At 39.5% G+C, this 15,251-nt stretch overlaps 1 protein-coding gene across 3 annotated transcripts in view; it reads right to left on the reverse strand.

Moving 5' to 3' along the window:
* LOC119895006 (rho GTPase-activating protein 32-like) overlaps window positions 1-15,251 on the reverse strand; it is a 122,183-nt gene that overhangs the window by 29,977 nt on the left and 76,955 nt on the right. For 2 of the 3 annotated variants that reach the window (XM_038707762.1, XM_038707761.1), the window contains exons 6-10: window positions 10,664-10,750; window positions 4,553-4,690; window positions 3,420-3,512; window positions 2,603-2,725; window positions 2,394-2,471 (exon numbers count right to left, since the gene is read on the reverse strand). In XM_038707762.1, coding sequence (XP_038563690.1) covers window positions 2,394-2,471; window positions 2,603-2,725; window positions 3,420-3,512; window positions 4,553-4,690; window positions 10,664-10,750 — 519 coding nt within the window. Of the gene's footprint in view, window positions 1-753; window positions 831-2,393; window positions 2,472-2,602; window positions 2,726-3,419; window positions 3,513-4,552; window positions 4,691-10,663; window positions 10,751-15,251 lie in introns of those variants that run through there. The other variant, XM_038707763.1, reaches the window with a different exon arrangement.

A 15,251-nucleotide genomic window follows, 5' to 3' on the forward strand; every position in this document is an offset into this window, starting at 1 on the left:
CTGTGTACCTGCTGCTCTCGTGAACTCTGGGACAACTTTTAAAGAGTGATTAAAAACCTGAACTTAAACTTTACATTGTCTAAAACTGCCAGATGCAGTCCAAGTGGCAAATGGCACAAACCCACACAACTTGTAACATCACTGACTGGCTGACTGACTACCCCCTAAAGGATACAGGTAGTACTTCAGGTGTTGCTCAGTAAGTTCCCCAACAAGTCCTGTTTGAGTTTCAGTCAGCCATTAGTATCCATCTAGTGTGAATATATAGTACACATATGTACACACACACTCAAACACACTGCAAACTGCATGATATTATCCTGCAGAATACCTATTCAACCTCTGTGACTATGTGTCCTCCTTTTATTTGCACAGTTCTCTCTTAAATGCATTTACATTGAGAGGGAAAAGGCGCACCTTGTCAATACTTCCTAAAATGACAAACTAACTGTGACTCCAGCCTGCTGTGCCAGTTTGTTAAATCCTCTTGTGAGAATGAGAAAAATGTGAAGAAAAGGACACTGGAAGCAACTGGTTGTGGTTCTTGGAGGGGGGGGGGGGCTTCATAAAAGCTGTTTGATTGCCTAAAAAATATACAAGCCATATAGTAACATGATTCACCTGTGTTTTAAGACTGATAATTGTTGACTGCTTAGCTCAGATTGCAAAAGTACAAGTTAAAGTAAGAAAGATGTTTTGTTTGATATACTGTTTTATATTTTAATGTGTCTCTGCAGTCTCTTGTGCGCTGACCTTTGCTTGGCCTCCGGAGACCAATCAGATTTCAGAATAGACAGTGATTTCCAGAAAAAATAAGAAGCGAAAGTCTGCTCTTGCTGGCCTCTCGACTCTTTAGATAAATAAAAAAAGATCTCCCTGAAGACACGTGTGTGTATCTCGCTCACATGCAGGGTGGCGTGATTTTCGAGGGGCCTTTTATTGTGGCCAGTCTAAGGCACACCTGTGCAATCCCCATGCTGTCTGATCAGCATCTTGATATGCCACACCTGTGAGGTGGATGGATAATCTCGGCAAAGGAGAAGTGCTCACTGACACAGATTTTGACAGATTTGTGAACAAGATTTGAGAGAAATAGGCCTTTTTTGTACATGGAGAAAGAATCTTAGATCTTTGAGTTCAGCTCATGATGAATGCGCGCAAAAACAAAAGCGTTTAGTATATTTTATATGTATCCTCTGATGATGTCTGAATGATTGTTTTGATCAGCAAAAAAGGCAATATTTGCTAATTTTATATCAACAGTTGTGAAGAGACAAGCATCTTCATTTTGTGACTATAGGAGCAGGGGAGGCCTTTCTCTTGTTTTGAAGTCAGAAAGAGATGAGGAGAAAAAATGCAGTCCTCTACATTTGCAGCTCTTCATTTGATTGGAGCCGGTCCGGTGATATAGTAGTGTGGCGCAAACGCAGGGGCTCCAGCAAAAAAAGTTAAAAGGGAGTAAACTTCTGCTGCTACGCAGCACGACATTATCACACGCTGTGTTGACCAATCACAGATGCAAGAGCACATTCGCACTAGTATCCTTTGTGACATGAAAAGTGTTTTTCTCGCTACTGACAAATAGTTACAGCTGTCAGTTTTAGAAACAGTTACAGTGTTTTGGTGTCTGACAATTCTTTAAATGCATTAATCTGTTACTCCTACTGGACTTCCTGGATTGTATTTGATTGTCTCAACGCTACCTTGAACAACATAACCCTACCAATGCAATGCTGTGTTGTTTTAACTGCTTTCTGTTTGCTTAGTGTTTTGTACATTTGTCTTGGTGTAGCCTATGCACACACGCATAGTGAGGACATACTGTCTTGCTCCTTTATTATTAATCTCCATTTCAAAATGAATGCTGTTTGGTTAATGTAGTTTTCTGATAGCCTCTGAAAAAATTATGCTCAAAAATCAAATTATGTGTTATTCATTATTTGAATTTACATATTCCCTCTTCATGTCAGTAAGAGGCAAAATTGAGAGTACTGTGAGCAGATAAAACGCTTAGACCACATAGTGGTGCTGACAGCTGAAACTGGGAGAACTAGATATGGTCGCCTGTAACAAATGTCCTGAACAGCACAGATTCAGTGTATTACAAGATTGCACTACAGACAGCGTAGGAATATGAATAAGTTCAGCATTACAGGGTGAGGTACACACCCTGTAATCTGCTCAAAAGCTTCACAATAGAGGATCTGTATCTTGCAACAAACTCAGAGTATTTGAAATCTGCCATCCAAAGCAATGTTCTCTCCTTGTCCTTGAAATACCTCAAATATAAATCAAATCAAAAGTTCAGAGTCAGAGGAAAGACAGAGAGACATAAAATGTGTTTGTGTATGGGGTTTTTCCCCAGCCTGCCAAGTGTTCTGTGAGCTGCATACCTGAAAGCCATGCTTGCCCCTCCACCATGTGGTGTCTTCTTTTGGGGGCATGTCAATCACTGACACAATGTCGCCAACCTGCAGAGAGCGACAGAGGGAGGAAAGAGAGAAGATTAAAGACATGTCTGATTGCCCCTTTACCTCTTGTCCATAGAACATTTCAATGATTACTAAAACTGAAGGCATTATATAGTGAGCGTGTGTTTCACCTCAAAGGACAGTTCGTCTGAGGCCTGGGCGATGTAACGCTTGATGACGTGGGCAGCAGCAATAGCTGGCACATTAATGGATGACTCTTCATGAACCAACAGATGATTTCCCTTATTGTCAACCTGGTACACACACACACACACACACACACACAAACAGTGTACATGTCATTTCAACAGTGGCAGCCATTGACTAACAAATGACGTTGGGAAATGATCCAGAAACATGACAATATAATAGTCTCCATAAAAAGCTATTTTGGTGAAGTGGTGAGGTAAACTCAGCTCATAGCAGCTTATTCAAATACTTTTGTGAAGAAAGAATGAGCAGCTGGGATGGCTAGAAATTGCTGCCAATACATACTACAAGACTGTAGTAATCCTACATCAATTCTATAGAGTATATCTATAGTATTCCTGTGGCTACAGAGACCTGTATTAATCTTTTATAGAAAAGTAGAACACTATAAGGCCCCAGGTCCTTGTCTTAGCATTGTTTTTGTATTTTCCTTATTTGTTGATGCAGTTATTTTTAAGGCATTTCTCTTTGTGTTTGCAACTAAAGCTCCAGCAATTTTGACAGCAACCTCTACCTCTAATTTCCTTATTCATAATATGCAGCGGTATAAATTAATTTCCTGAATGACCATTTCATGTGTGGTATAAAGCCATTGAAAGGCATAAATAATAATAAATAATAAATGATCTGAAGCAAAGCCTCAACCTTTTGGCAAAAAGGCTCTCTGACCCACTGTAAACATCTGTTTTTTTCTGCCAAAGAGTCAGTGTACTCCTTAAAGACAGATGACAGCCTTACCTCCATCCATGTGAGAGCGGGCCCACAGTTGATCTTGTTGTCAGCGATTGCTGAGAGCCGGGAGAGGTAAGCCAACAACATCTGGGAAACTGACTAACATGGAAGAAAACACACCATTTACAATAAATCTTTCCATTTATCCCAGATAGTACAATTTACCACTACGTACTACTGTACAATCCACTACTAACACACTCAATATTAAACTTAGCTGTTACAATGGATGTTAATAATTACAAGTAAAAGTCATCGCCTTCTTTTGTTGTGTTTTTGAGGGACAAAGGCAGCTAATTACGCAGCTAAAGAGTGTTGCATGGTAGTGAAATGACATTTGCAGCTATGACTTCATATGACTGCCCAAAATCTGACCATTTAAGCTAATGATAACACTACAGAGAAGATGGGGTAGGACGCAAGTTTCACCTCTGGTAGGGGAGTTCTTCTGTCGAAACCTGCAATTACGTCACTGTTAACTACTGGGACCTTTTGAATCTCATAAAAACAGCTACTGGTGAAAGTATAATAGTGTGCTGCAGGCAGCTTTGTAAAGCTATTACTCTGAAAGCATCCACACACACAATACCCCTCAGTGATGAACTGGTTTTACCAGTTTGGTTTGATACCTAACCTCTGTATTCCTTTTAAAGCCTCAATCGGACCATAAAGGTTTCACCTGACTCAATACTATCCACAGGCGGGCTGAACGGGGAATAACTGGCAAAAAACCAAAGTGTGCATTCCCAAGACAAAACCCACGTCGTTCATATTGCATATCAAAGCACAGTAACTGGAGGAGGTTTTCTAGATAACTGATACCTTGTTATTTTGAATTTAAAAGTATATGGGCAGCAAATGCTATCATTCATTTAATTTAGGGGCTGACTGAGTACTGAATGGTTCAGTGAGAGCGTAAACAAAGCTGTGTGAGATCTAAGAAAAGCAAGGCTCCCCAAACCTAATACAAATAATCTATAATTAATCTAATAATGTATTAATTTTGCATGCTGTACATGAGAATATGATCATTAGTTAAGCCTTTTCATGTGGCCAGGATTACTTTCAAGTTTAAATGTGAGGAACATGGGATCTAAATCCAATATATCTCCTCCTCCACGTTTGTTTTCAGTGCTTACCTCTGACTGATCAGTCAGACTGTCCAATCGAGGCAGCTCAGGCAGCTGGGAGAAACGTCGATCATAGATACAGAGGTGCAGATGCTTGTCCAGGACACGGAAATCCTCATAGCTGCGTTTCACAATCCAACTTCGACCCTTCAGAACAACAACAAAAATACATGAGAATAAACAGCATGGAAACGGAGACAGAGATCACATTACCTGATTAAACAGCTACATGTGAGCAATGTTTCTATTTAACTGCAACTAGGCTTAAGTTGATATTCTTTTCACTAATTAACATGGGAAAATTAAATGATGTCTAATGCATACCCTGTAGACAGGTGCCTAGGAAATGTTATTTAACCTTTATTTAACCAGGAGAGTCCCATTGAGATTAAGAACCTCTTTTGCAAGGGTGACCTGGCCAAGACAGGCAGCAGCATATACAAAAATAAAAAAACACATATAGGTACAGACAAATAACACAGAAGACTAGTAAGGTAACATTTTATAAAATCATTTAGAGTTATTTTCACAATCTAAGAACATTTACATTAAGGCATCTGCCTCTAAGTCTTTCATTTTGGATTTAAAAGCATTTAGCAAGATTAATTAATTCAATGAGTTTCAAGTCCTTTTGCAACATATTCCATGCTGAGGGTGCAGAATACACAGATGCCTTTTTTCCAGTTTCTGTATGGGTATTTGGAACAGAGCATAAAGAAGTCCTAAGAACGCCCGTTACTTTTCTGCATGATAAGACACATAAGTAGCTTGGCAGCAGATCAAGAATTATTTCTTATATATGAAGGTGTATCAGTGACAGAGCCTACGGGTGGCCAGAGGAGACCATCCTACCCCAGAGTATAGCTCACAGTGGTGAGTCAGCGCTTTGCAATTGGTAATGAACCTCATGGAAGCATGGTAAGCTTTGTCAATCATTTGAAGACAACATAAGTTTGGACTTATCTGCATTTAGAACTAATTTCAGCTGCATAAGGATATTTTGGACTTCGATAAACGAATTGATGCACAGCAATATATAACAGTATCATCAGCATAAAAATGAAAATTAGCATTTGACACATTTCGACCCATATTGTTTATATAAATAGTGAATAGAAGTGGACCTAATACAGAGCCCTGTGGTACACCATTATTGACTGATACAGTATTTGAAAACAGACAATGAAAGAAAGTGTGAATTGCCACACACATTGTCTGCATTAAGTTATAATGTTTAACACACACATGCTATAATGTTATAAATTTAACATCTGGGTCGTCTGCAACAACCAAACGAAAAAGGAGTAATTCAATAAATAAAAAAAACATCCTTTAAAATAAACAATGTATTGGCAGATCGATGGAATACAATACAAATATAACTATATAGGATTTTGGGTAGGCACTTCAAAAGAAGTAATCACCATATAACCACAATAAGACCCTTACAATTGGTAGTGACAGCACATACAATATTACACCCCAGGTGTCTCAAACTGTAGAAAGATATTTCAGTTGTGGGAGAGGAAGATATAATTAGACACCAAGTCCATACTACAAATAGGAAAATGTATTCATCAAGCTTAAACATGAATCTGTTCTTTGGAAACGCTTTGCAGCAAAATAAAGTACACACAATTTGTAGTATTGAATGGAATGGAAATAGTGAATGGAAATAGATTACTGCCTGGAAGTTAGGAAAATGTAGTTATCAAGCTTAAACATGAATCTGTTCTTTGGAAACGCTTTGCAGCAAAATAAAGTACACACAAACTTCCAGACAGTAATCTATTTCCATTCATTTCCATACAATATGATAATCAGCTAGCTGAGTCTGTAAGGGATTGTTCTGAAGACTCTACTGGGTTGAAGCGTTCATGTGCTGTGGCAGCCTCCAACATTTAAGTACTTAGGGACAGGTTGCACAACAGCAACAATAAATATGTAAAGCTGCCAAACTTATATGGCCTTTTATTAGGGCTAGGCAATAAAACAATAATGATAATTATTGCAATATAATTTTCTTCAATAATATAAAAAATGTTCAATATATCGTCAATAAATGTTTGACTGAATTTATTTAAATCATGAACAAATTAGCATACATTTTTCTATTAACAAATTTATTTTGTTGAGGAAAAGGGACAGAAAAAAGATTTTATCATAAAAGTTTTGAATGTTCTCCATCAGACTTGTAAAGTGATCCACTGTTTGGCATCAAGTTTTTGTCATGTTCTTACCATAAATAAAAGTTTACCACACAAGTAACCATCTGGTTTCTTCAATTTTCACTCAGGAGCAAAAATCAGCCTTTAAACTTGAAAGAAATAATGATTTGACATTTATTTTGATAATTATCAATATCAAATAGTATGAATTTTTGGCCATTTCGCCACGCCCTACCCTTTATACAACATTTATGTGTGCTTATAATTTGTCTTTTGGCTCTGATGTTCCCACATTCTTCCTGTTTGAAACATAGCCCCAACCCTTTGAAAAGGAATTGCCAAAAATATGTTTATATCTGTCTGACAGAAGCTTTTCTGTTGTAACAGAAAACTCTGTTCCTCTGTAAGGCAGATTAATTGTTGTATTCCTCAAGGGTTCATTGTTGGCCCACTGAGGAGACACTCCCGGACACCGACCCCATGGCAACCTTGACGCCCCGAAGTTCCAGGGGCAGGAAATGGTGCCAATGAGACCCGTCCAACCCTCAATCCCCCGTGTCTGCCTGTGTAAATATATTTTATTGTGTTGGATGCATGTCATGGTTTGTGGAGTGTTGTATGGTGGAGTAGAGATAAGGTGCGTGGTAACTAAGGTGCAGTTAAAATTGGGGGATAGTTGCCAGATTCCTGACAGGCCCCAGCATTCAGCGCCGTCCCCTGCCCCCCTAGGCTAGAAGGACGCCAGGTCCCTCCAGTCCAGGGCTTGTAGCAAAAGCCCCTCTAGCATGCCAGAGCCAGGGGAACCCAGCCTCCCCAGCTCACAGACCTGCCCCACACCCAGAGATCCAAAGCCCCGAACCACAGGCCTTCACACATCCCCCAGGGCAGCTTAGCACAGCTTCAACCCGAAGCCCACCAACCAAGTTTTCACTTGATATGTTTCCCCTCAGTCAGGTGATACAGAGCCATGATGTTCTCTTCCACTGCTACGTGGATGACCCAAAGTTATAGGTTCCACTGCAATCTAACAATTTTAGTCAGTCTTAGTGGCTATAATACATTTTAATATTAACAATGGATCACATGACTACTTATATATTATAGGCGTCACTCGCAGTGAAAAAAAAACACAGATAATTACCACCCCAAAGCTCTACAGGGGATGTTAGTGTCTTTCAGCTCACTGTTTTGGTTCAACAGCCCTCAACTTTACTGTTTTGGTTCGCTCTCACCTGCGTCTTTATCAGCCGCAGCAGGCAGCTGTTTTTAGAAAAAAAGCTCTAACAACCCACTGGCCACTGCTCAGCACCAAATAGCAGCGAGACACAGTTAGTGACCAGCTGGTGAACACAGTGGAGCATTTAGTGGCTAAAGAGCCAGATATTTTTCTCAGGATTTGCTGGAGAGCTAAAAAAAAGAGTAAGTATTGGAAATACATTCATCATCTAATGTTTACACACAAACATGACTCCAAATGAATGCTAACGTTGCGCAGTATCTGCTGGATGTGTAAACAGGAAACTGCTTGCTAACAACTTCACCATATCAACTTAAAAGGTGACGATAGGAGGGGTTTTTGTCTGCAGCGTGTTTCTGCTCAAATGGCCAAACAAACGGTTATTGCAGGTTTATTGATATGATATAACGCTGGATGTTCCAAAAGGTCATAAAATTTAAGGATGACAAATCTGAGGTCAAACGTATTGAACCAGAAATGTCTACCAGACAATTCAGTAGCAAGCTAAGCTGCCTGTCTTAAAAAAACATTAAGCTGACTGCTTGGTGTTATTTTTGTTGCTGACCTTTATGCTGTTGTTTCCTGATTGTGCGGCTCCACCACTTTGGCCATTTTATGTTCTCATCTACTGTTAACATTGTTTTATGATTCTATTTCTTTCTTCTTTTGTTTTTTTTCCCTCGCTTTCTTACTTGGAAAAGTCAACTAATGCTTACATTGCTTTCAATATATAAAAACTTATACTTTATACTTTTTTACTGTACCTGCGGTCATCTCATTAGTCATACCACTATCTGGTGTAGCCTCTTAACAAACCAAAGCAGGCTTCTTGACCTGGTTGAGAACTTTTTTTGTTGCCAGTAGTTGAACTTTGTGGGTAACATACGAAAACTCTTCCACCAGCCTCTGTATCAGCAAAAAGACAATCCCGCTAAAACCTTTATCAACCAACACTTCTGTTTTTCCTTTTTTCTCTGGGTCTCTTTTGTTTTAGTCCCGACAGACCCTCTTCTTTTCATGCTTCTGACACAATGGCACTTTCTCAAAAAAAAAAGAAAATTTGAATCAAGTCTCCCATGGACTTAAATACTTTGATATTAGAAATGTCTTCATAAACAAAGAACATCAACAGCTTACTCAGCCCTTCCTAGTAAAATGCAGTGATTAAATGCCAACAGTGCAAGTGCAAACCAAGAGAATTTTGCCCTCAATCCACCACATTAAATGCAACTTTTCTTTTTCCTTTTTTTTTTTTAATCTACGAGTTCTTCCATGGATTTGTTGTTTCTTTTTCATCCAGTAAGACGGGGCTCCAAACCTCAAAACCCCACTGAGGGAAACTAGTGGTGGAAAAAGTCTTTTGCTTTGATTTGGCCTAGAAAGATCCGTCTGTACCGAGGCCAGGGCTTGTGTGACTGGGACTGCAGTGCACCACTCAGCGCACTGATTCTAGTGCTGTTTTAAAAGTGCTGGCTGGTAGAGACGGGCTGGGAGGGCTCTGTGGGCTTGCAGAACTCTTTATGCTTTCCTGCCCCACTTTCTGACGGTGTTTCTAGTTACCCCCCTGTCTGGGTCTGTGGAACTGAACCAGTCTCACTGTGCTGTGCTACTTTCTCTGTTTAAAGCTCTGAGTGCAGAACTTAAGGCTAACTCTATGCCAGTTTCCCCCTTTTCAAGTAGAACTAGTGTACATATAACAGTTTTCCGATGGCTATAAGAAGTTGGGATTTCCAAGTACACATACTTGTGTGGCATTGCCAAGGTCGTGCAAATGGAATATGATCTGTAGAGGGAAATGCATGAAACCAGAATCAAAAATGTCACTGGAGGAGGCTAGGGCAAAGTAATCTGAGCAGCTGGTGTGCATGTGTGTGTTCTACTTTAAGGCTAAGCCCAACTTCGGGGAAATCAAATGTCTTGCTTTACTTTGTATAGGATGTAATCATAAATAATTTGGCTGCTACTTTACTCTGACATCATCACCTCATTTAAAAAGGAATTTTAAACATGACTAAGCCAACTTTTATACATATACCTACAATGAAACTAAGCAAGAAATACACAGAAGTGCATGGACACAACAGAACCAATGAAGCGAACACTCCATAAGGCCACTGCCATCAATAATAGAAAATGTCTAGGGGTGTGACAAGATCTTGTGCCACCAGATCTTACGATATTAAAATCTACAACCAGCTCGTGTCGATCTGCCGATATGGTTTCACTTCTGAGAGTTTGTTGAAGTGATGAGCTCTTGCTAGCACGACATCTTCGATATGAGGGAATGTGTGTGTCTCTTTTGTCATCGAGGTGTGTGTGGAGCAGCTGCCGAGCTCAGCCTTCGCTGAAACACTTACACTGAGAGGACAGAGGCAGCGTCTGGAAACCCTAAAACATAGCAGCATAGTTTCTCTGTTGATGTGGGCAAAAACGTGTGGGGGGGATCTTTTTAACACAGAATAATAACACAGAAAACATTGCAACCTATGCTCCAAGACGTCAACATAAATATTAAAAAATCTGTATTAATTATATCCTAAAATATAAGAGAAATATAACAGGAAGTATGGATACATTTTTACAAATGTTTGGGTTTGTGCTTGCAGATGAAATGGGTGTGTGGGAGTTAGTATATAATAGAGTGTATGCATGCTGTGATAGGTCAGATGTATTTCTGTATGACTGTACCATCACACCCAGGGGAGTGAGTCTTACCTGGCAGTAAATATGAACTAAGTACACCAGCTCCTTAGACTCATAGCCGTTCCGCGTCACTTCACACTGTTCATCCCCGAGGGACAACTGAAAGACACAGATAGAGAGGAGTCGGCCCATTAGACAAGCATTTATCATTTCAAGAAACATCACAAACTTCACAAACTCTTTGCCAGGTCCATTTTTACATTTTCGTACGTGTAATATGCTATAGCTTTAATGAAGTTCTGGCATAAGATCTAAAATATAGTACATGAGTTCATGTTTTATCAAACAGTGTAGGAAAATCTATTATTAAGAGTGGGGCGGCTGTGGAACAGAGGTAGAGCAGGTTGCCCACTTATCAGAATATCGGCAGGTTCGATCCCCGGCTCATCCAGTCTACATGTCGAACTGTCCTTGTGCAAGATATTGAATCCTGAATTGCTCCCAAAGGCTGTGCCATCGGTGTGTGAGTGTGTGAATGATTAGTTTCTTTCTGATGAGCAGTTGGCATCTTGCAATGGGAGCCTCTGCCATCAGTGTGTGAATGTGACATGCAGTGTAAAGAGCTTTGAGTCATTAGTAGACTAGAAAGGCACTATATGATTACATAATATTACAAGGCAATATATTAAGTTTCACTTTAACAACATCGCCTTTACATCAGCTGTCCAAGATATTATTATTCAAAGGAAACATCTCTAAGACCTACATTTTCCTTTCTAAAATTACTTTCAAGCCCATACAGACAAAACAAGGATGTAAGGCAGCATTAAATCACAGTACTGACTGACCTATACTACATAAAATAAGGGGGCAACACAAAACAACTGAAAGAAAAGGGGGACACATTCAAACACAGTCCACCAACAGAATATTGTTTAAAATAATTATACCCATGAGCTTCAAGTGCTGACCGCCCACTTATTGATGAAACACAGATGAGGAAACAAGCATGGCACAGCTAGCATCTGCTTAGCATAAAAACAGAATCATCTGGACAGCTGTTTTAAGAAAGACGCTCAGTTTGATGTGCCCTCTTCAGAAAGAAAAGGTATATTCAAACCTTCATGTAAAATAAATCAAATTCTGGCTCACATTCTTCTCAAAGACTTGTAATTAACATCTGTTGCCTTTTTGTCTTGTTTATCCTCATAATTATTATTTTATTTTATTATAAAGTTACACCTAAATACAGCTAGACAAAAAAAACCCACATCATTGCTGCGAATGAAGCTATAACTTTTCTTTTCCCTCTCTCTCTCAAAAAAGAAAGAAGAATCTGCATGGACACATTGTATTAAAAATGTATAATGAACCTGGATTACAATTTATTCACCCACATTGCAATTCAGTAGTCCATTTCTGTTATTGTATGCACGTAATCCAAAACCCAAAACAAAAATGACTGAGATAACTATATAGATTAATCACATTAAATGTGTTCCCTTCAGAATTTAATTCCATATTCATCAACACTTCTTATTTTTATTGGATCTTGTTGATAACTTCATCTTAAATGGTGTTATTCTAATCAAAACATTTGACCAGTTTTTAAACAATAGTGGTATCATCCATTCCAAGGACCAGCCTGATCAATGCCACAAGACCCAGAGAGAAAATATTAGCCCGTATTTGATTCAACCCAAGTGCATGAGGGAAATCCCATAAACTCAACCTTGAGCACTTCAAGATACAAATCCCTAAACCCTTTTCCAATGTTCCTATAAAGAGCATTCCCGCAATGCATCCACCAACACCGACTGCCCTCAGTTAATATCATTGTTTCAAATCTTACAGGTGTATAGAAAACTCAACATTTCCATAAACGCAGGTAATGCAAAATATTCCTCATACCCAAATATCACGGGGTCCCAGGTGGTACTCGATTTCCTCTGCTCAAAAGACAGAAAAATCTCCCAGCGTAAAACTCCTTTCTTAATTAATTTCTGCATTATACCACAAGGATGAATACTTTAGCTTAACAGGCGGTATTTTAATTAACCCATGAACTGCTAACCATACAGCTCTGGAGTGGCCATGGATGGGGTTTTTATGTGATGCATGAAATCTGATCCTTTCTTTTCTGAGACAGCACTGAACGGGGTGACCATTTGGTTCTCAAGTTCAACCAAACCTCAATTACAACCCGTGACTTAACGTGTACCCATTCTCACAGGTTCTGCTTTGTCCACGCTTTGTGGACGAGTTCCTGGACCTTAAATCTGGGCACTGCTCAGGAGGTGGTATTAAATCCAAGTCCCAGATCCCCACACCAAACACCACAGGCTAATGAAGCAGGATAATATAAGCACTGCAATGAAGTGTATTTCAATATAAAGGGGATATTGTGATACAGAAGATCTGTCACATGTTTTGCGGTCTTATTCTGCATATGTTTAAATAAACTATAGCTACTAGATAAATTACATTTCCCAGTAATGCCGGTCCTGTCGGCCCATTCTGTTGACCTCCTATGGCAGGTGGGGGCTTTCTATTACTTTACAGATACTGATGTTTAAGAGTCATAAGAGCTCATGTGTAAATGTGAAAGAAAATATTTATTAGCCCACTTTCTCCATTGTTGGCAGTCCCACACTGCCAACAATGCTGCACTCACATCCCAAAAATGACCATGATTGTCCCGAGTGGTGTGTCTATAGAGACAGATCCTGGAACCAAAGCCTTACGGTTTCTTAAACGTTCAGAAAGTTCAACTTATTGAAAAGAGTTAATAGGTAGTTTCAGGTATATTTCATGTATCAATATGAATAACAAAACAATGTGTATGCATAGTTTTGAGCATGACATGTGTCATTTGGTGCTTTTTTTCTCCCTTTAGCACCCCCCAGCGTAATGAGTAGAACATCCTGTGGCAGAGTTTTATGTATTGAGCTGAACACCAGAAGATGATATGATGTTAGCATATGGCCTAGTAGTCAGATGGGGTGAGGTCCAGGTTGGAGGGAGTTGCCATCAGAAACAGTGGTAATGTTGTTCAGTGCTACTGAAGCTCAGCCTGGCAGTACCTGGTGTTCAGGATTGGTTTTCTTAGCGTGACGTCTCTCTCTCCGTTTCTCAGTGCCCCAGAGGCTTGTAAATGTTTGGTACATCTCGGTCCCCCTCTCTCTCACAACTGCATTGATAATGTTTTCCTTTTTTATTCTATTTGTTTCAGCGTTTTAGATTAAATCTGCATCTGTCTGTTCAGACAAAAGAAACATTTTCTGCTTTCACAACAGCAAGCATTAAAACTGAGACTGAAGGTATTTATGTGCTCCGAAAGTCCACTAAACAGATATTGTCTAAGCAATGTCATGGTGCCAGTGAGGGGAGAACAACACATGGAAGTGTTTTTGTTCCCAATAAAGAGGGCTTGATTTGAAGACCGTTTTAATGGAGGGCCAGGGGTAAATAGAGTCTTCAGAGAACAACGTCTTTTTCTGTGGCTGTGTCTCTTTTGAGAGACACAAACTAGTATGACAACAAATGACCTAATTACCTCTCTGTTGTTCCGTATCAGCACTGAGCAACCCAGAAATGTTTTGCACTTCATGCACAAGTAAAAGCCACTCTCTTGACAGAGCAGCCAGCAAAAGCAATAAAAACAAACTTTAGAAGTGATCTCACAGAGGCAGACATTTAAGCAGAGTACAAAAAGGCTTGCTCCCATTTCACTGGCAGGGTTTAAGGGTTGGGACCTATACTTTAGGGAAAAGGATGGCTGGCCAATGAACAACTGTGACTGAGGAGTCGAGAGTAATTGCCTGGGATCACTGCTGTTGCAACAAACAGGCAGACCTAAAGATAATGTAGGAGAACAGACAAAGCATTGCTTTTTTAATACAGGATGCAGCAAAACCCTGTTTTGCTGTAAGACAAGCTAAGAGCAGCATTACAAACACTGTTTGACATGTTTATTATCTGGAATATTTTTGCAATGATGGATTACACCTCTTCAGCTTCTCTATTCACCCCCACGCTCTTCTGTCAAATTTTAGATTGAAATGGATGGATTGCCATGAAATTTGGTACAAGTAATCATGTTTCCCCCAGGTTGAATTGTAATAACGTGATAAAGTTTTTACCTAGTACAATCATCATGTCAAAATCTATCTAATACTTTATGACCAAATACTTGCAAAACTAATGACATTTCCCATAAGCCTCAGTTGTACTTTGTGTTTAAAGTTAATTCGCAAATATTACCATGCTCATATGCTAAACTAAGATGGTAAATATGTTAAACATTATACCTGCCAAACATCTGGATATTACCAGTTCAAAGCAGCTAGTGTGGTTGTAGTTAGTCTTGTTTGACAAACCAAGACCTGAGTTTCCAAATGAAAACCCATCCTCTCACTGCTGTATGTAAGCCAAACATAAAAGCTCTACTCTTAAGCCAGCACATTAAAGGCTCAACGGCGTTCCTGCTATCGAACTGCTATAAGTTAGCTCTCAAGTGATTGGCCACAGGAGCTTATCTGCCATTTTTAAAATCAACCAAACAATTCCATCAGACAATATCTGGCCTAACCTCAACCTATTCAGGACCACCGACACCAGCACACAGTATGAATGATAATGAACCCTTTAATGCTGCTAG

Source organism: Micropterus salmoides, unplaced genomic scaffold (assembly GCF_014851395.1).
Source record: "Micropterus salmoides isolate LMB-PRFRI ecotype aquatic unplaced genomic scaffold, ASM1485139v1 Ms_hic_scaffold_9, whole genome shotgun sequence".
NCBI classification, from domain to species: Eukaryota; Metazoa; Chordata; class Actinopteri; order Centrarchiformes; family Centrarchidae; genus Micropterus; species Micropterus salmoides.